Below are 5,095 nucleotides of genomic sequence, written 5' to 3' on the forward strand. Positions count from 1 at the left end.
AATAATGTTACAATTAGATTATTAGTTATCTTCATCATTATTTATGTAAAGTTATGCAACCTATTTTTTAACTTTTACTATTATAAAGTACTCCTCTCATGTAATACTTCTTATATATAAAATCTTTTGTCCAAATTATGATTTAAATTTCAAATAAACCCTAAATTTCTGAACCTATAAAATATTTTTAGATATGCACCCATTTTCTTTTTTCTTTACTTTTATTATGGTAAAAACTATATTTAATCAAGAATTTTTTAGCAATAAAAGTGCATAAATTTAATTTGGAGAACAATGAAAATCAACTAATAATCAACCAACATAACTTTTATATAAATTTTTTTTAAATTATCTAATTTAATTAGCTGATTTTTTTAATTTTTCTAGTAGATTCAATAGTGGCTACTAGCCAGCTACTAAAACAAATTTATAAAATTAGGATAATACTAAGACTAATTTTTAAATAGTTAAACAGAAGCATGTAGATCGTTTTATATGTAACAATATACAAATCTGTTTTATTTAGAAAATTAGGATAATACTAAGACTAATTTTTTTTTTAGTTTAGTTATTATCATAAAACTAGTTATTCTAAAAACTGATAGGTAAAAATATATAAATTATTATATTTTTAATACATCTCTGCATATAATAAAACTTTTTTTCTTTTGAATTTTTATGTGTAAATTTTAATACATCTCTTAATTAGAATATTAGATCGAATAATAATAATAATAGATAACCAATTTTTTAGTTAATATATCAGCTAATTTTTTTAAAATTATTTTATTTATTTTAAAATATAATTTTTTTAAATAATAACTCTTTAACTTTAAATTTTAAATTATAAATTTAAACACTAAAATTAGTTAATATTAATTAATTAAAAATTAATTTCCTATACTTTTCTTTTTGTAGAAATTTAAAATTTTAACTAACTTTTTATTTCTTCTTCTTATTATTATTATACATATTTAAGTGAAAACTCAAGTGCAGTCGATTTCACATAAAAGTTGATAATAAAGAGTCGTTATATAAAAATTTAGTCAAATTATTTAACGACTCTCAACTATCAACTTTATGTGAGGTGGACTGGGCCGCATATTTAATTTATAAAAAGCCAAAAAGGTTGAAATAGAGAAGAAGTTCCTCTCTCACTCTCACTCTCACTCTCTCTCTCTCACTCTATCTTTGGTCTTCTTCCTTCTACCCTACACAGAGATTCTAATAATGGAAATGGAAGATCATCATCACCAACTTCATCATCAGCAGAACCACCACTACGGTTGTTTAACCGATCTGTTAATGAACAACGCTCCTATGCACCAATCCCAACCACCGCAACCACCAATAACACTAGGCGGAGCCACCAGCCACCACCAGCAGCACCACCACCGCAACCTGCCACCGTTGCCGGAGACAACGATGACGATGTTTGAGATGATGGGAGCGCCACGTGGGGTGGTTATGAATAGCGAGTTGGCATCAACAACGAGAGGATCAGGTGTGGGAGGGTGCATGGGTGGGGATGCATCCTCAAACAACGGAAGATGGCCAAGACAAGAGACTCTCACTCTTCTTGAGATCAGATCTAAGCTTCACCCTAAATTCAAAGATGCTAATCACAAAGGTCCCTTGTGGGAACAAGTCTCCAGGTACTATTCTCAATTTTAATTACTAATCCTACTAATTAATTATTACTAATTATTATTTATATATCTTGTGCCCTTAATATTACAAATTAAAAAAATTTATATTTGAAATACAAAAAATTTAAATTTTTAATACATTTATTTTATATTTATTAAATAAAATTTTTTTAAAATTTTTCATTAATACTAAGCTTATCATGTGCACTTAAGACATATATTAGCTAGAATCTTATTATTATTATTCTAGCTTCAAGTTTTAATATGCTAATTTTGTGTTTATATATGTTTTTTTTTTGTTTTTGTGTGTAAGGAAAGAATGTGAATAAAATTGAGTGTGAATTAACTGTGATCATCCTCATTAATTAGTTTAATTGATTTTTTATGCCTTTTTTTAATGGAAAAAATTAAGCATCATTATGCATTATTAATTTTGTTGTTTCTTGGAAGGTGGAATATATATATTTATTATTAAAATTTTCTATGATTGATAATCCTGTACTAATTACTGTATAATTAAAGGGGAACCTTTGCATATCAAATCTATTAGTACGGTTCTCGTTCTCCATTTTGGAAATTTCAAAATTTGGACCCTCTTTTTAGGTTTAAGTTTAATTAATTGTTCCCTTTATTATTTTTTGCCCCCTTTGATTTGAAGTTTGAACCTTGCATGTATGTCTTCTACACATTTATAGTATAAAATGACATAAACTAATTGAGGCTCTTCCTTCCGAGACATTCACTTTTCTATGGCAATTGGAGTAATACAAGAACACCAAGACGTCACTATGCATGCACATTCAATAGAATTATTAATTACCAAAAATGTTCACATAAACTAGGGTTCCAATACCATTAATTATGTAAGTACTAAATAGTGTTGTCCAATTGATGATTACAAATGGTACCCATTAATTATTTTATAATATATAATATTAGGCATAGTATATAGTTTGAAGAGTTTAATTTTGATACACTAATAGGTATAAAGTGTTTTACATAGTCGTGCAATCACATCTGTTTTTTGAATGATCATTCACGCTATTAATGTAAAAGATAATTATTTTTACTAATATAGCGTTATGTAATTAGATGTACGTATAAAACTACTTTATACTAATAGTGTATTAAAATTAAATTCTAATTTAAATTCCAAAAATAATTACTTATTAGGACAGACTTTTGTTAATAAAAATGTTGTGTTTCATGTTATATATCTTATTTTAGAAGATGTTATAGGTCAATATAGTAATACCCTTAATTATGATTCAAGTTGTAACTCAATAAGCTATTAGAATATATTTAAAATATTATATATCAATATATTATTTAACTATCTTTTAAATTAATTTCATATTTAATTAATTTAATACAGTAATACTAGAAAAACACCAATTTAGATTATTTTATTTAATATAACGTCTATAATTTTATAGATATAACATTTAAAATTATATATTTATTATATTTGATATTAAATATTTATTTTAAAAATAATTAATAAATATAAAATAAAACAATTTTAAACTGATTTGAACTCATTTTTATTATCTCAAAAACATTTCTAATTTTGATATAATACAACAACATCAGATATTATAACACCTTATCACACTATTTTTGTTTTACGACTTAAGCGTAAAGTTCTGTGTGGTAGGATGTCATAGATATCAAATTTATTCTTAAGTCATTAATTATCATGAATTCTAACCGATGAAATGATGTTAAATAGTGAAGTTAATTTGTGTTGATGATGGTAGTTAATTGTGAATAATTAGGATAATGTTAGAAGAACATGGATACCAAAGGAGTGGAAAGAAATGCAGGGAGAAGTTTGAGAATCTGTACAAATATTATAAGAAGACAAAGGAAGGAAAAGCAGCAAGACAAGATGGGAAGCATTATAGGTTCTTTCGCCAACTTGAAGCCTTGTTTGGAGACAACAACAACAATTCCAACAACTTTGTTACCAACAACAACCTTATTAATTTACAAACAAATCAAGACAAGTTTCATAATCATCATTATTCTCATCACCATCACAATAACAATAATAATAATAGTGTTAGCCTCATCACAAACTCCACTAGTGAGTTTGACACATCATCATCATCAGAGACCGATGATGATGATGAATCGAGGAAGAAGAAGAGGAGGAGGTGGAAGATGAAGATGAAGATGAAGGAGTTCATTGACTCACAAATGAGCAAGCTTGTGAAGAAGCAAGAGGAATGGCTTGAGAAGTTAGTGAAGACAATGGAAGAGAAAGAGAAGGAAAGAGTGGTGAGAGAAGAAGAATGGAGAAGAGAAGAGGCAACTAGGTTGGAGAAGGAGCACATGTTTTGGGCCAAAGAAAGAGCATGGATTGAAGCAAGGGATGCTGCATTAATGGATTCTTTTAACAAGTTAACAAGGAGAAGGGAAATCATCAAGGCTGAAGAACAAGAACATGATCAAGAAGCTCCTCATCATCATCAAGACGATGGTGTGATGATGATGATGATGATGATGGGAGACGAAGAAATTATCAAAAATCATAACGAGGATAACAACGAAGATATTAGAGAAAAATACATGTATCTTTCGGAAGCACATTTAATACATGCACCAGAAACATCTACAGCTACTCATTTTCAGTTGTAAATACAGGTTGATATTTAAATAAATGAAGATTTTATAATTGTCTTTGTATAAAGATGTTTTATTTTTATTATTGAATAATGATGAGTCGTAGGATTTGATTTTGATATATTATAAAAATATTATTTTTATTTAAAATGCGACTAAACAAATAAATCCTATTTTTAAACAAATTTTTATATAAAATATATTTTTAGCATTTTTATTGGAGTCGAAATCATATATATTCTAAAATTATTGAATATTCATCTACATAAATATATAAATATAAATTTGTTATTGGAGGGTTTACAAACAAATTGAGTGACCAATAAATAGGTTTACAAAAAGTGGTTGTTGTTCAGAAAGAAGAGAGGTTAGTTACAAGTTGGGAGAAATTGAAGTGACAATGCAGAAGCATGGGTTCTTTTGGGCATGAAAGGACTGATTTGCATAGTGGAAGGAGAAATGGTAGGTCAGCAATGGGTGGCAACTATTCAAGTGAAAAAAATGAGAAGCAAAAGGAAAATCCAAGAAAAGTTTATTCTTGTTTAATTTTGAGAACAATGATCAATAACATATATGTTCCTTGTATATATTATATGATCCAAGTGAGATATATCTACGTATTTTGATATTTTAGATATTTTGATAATTTTAATCGTTGATTCAATCATAAAGTTTAGGTTTAATTATTCTATAGGTCTTGTAATTTTATACAATTTTTAATTAGGCTCTATACTTTTTTTTTTTTCATTTGAGTCTTTAGATATTAATTTTTTTTAATCTAGTCCTTATCGTCACAAAATCGTTTGTGAAAAATCAGT

General features: G+C 27.1%; 1 protein-coding gene across 1 annotated transcript; it reads left to right on the top strand.

Annotated features, from left to right (window-relative positions):
• Positions 1-1,142: 1,142 nt before the first annotated feature.
• LOC112758849 (trihelix transcription factor PTL-like) lies at positions 1,143-4,329 on the top strand. The gene is made up of 2 exons (XM_025807626.3): positions 1,143-1,655; positions 3,428-4,329. Exons 1-2 carry the CDS (start codon positions 1,231-1,233, stop codon positions 4,290-4,292), a joined length of 1,290 nt encoding a protein of 429 aa, XP_025663411.1. The 5' UTR covers positions 1,143-1,230; the 3' UTR covers positions 4,293-4,329.
• The last annotated feature ends 766 nt before the right edge of the window (positions 4,330-5,095 follow it).

Source organism: Arachis hypogaea, chromosome 2, assembly GCF_003086295.3.
Source record: "Arachis hypogaea cultivar Tifrunner chromosome 2, arahy.Tifrunner.gnm2.J5K5, whole genome shotgun sequence".
Lineage (NCBI taxonomy): Eukaryota > Viridiplantae > Streptophyta > Magnoliopsida > Fabales > Fabaceae > Arachis > Arachis hypogaea.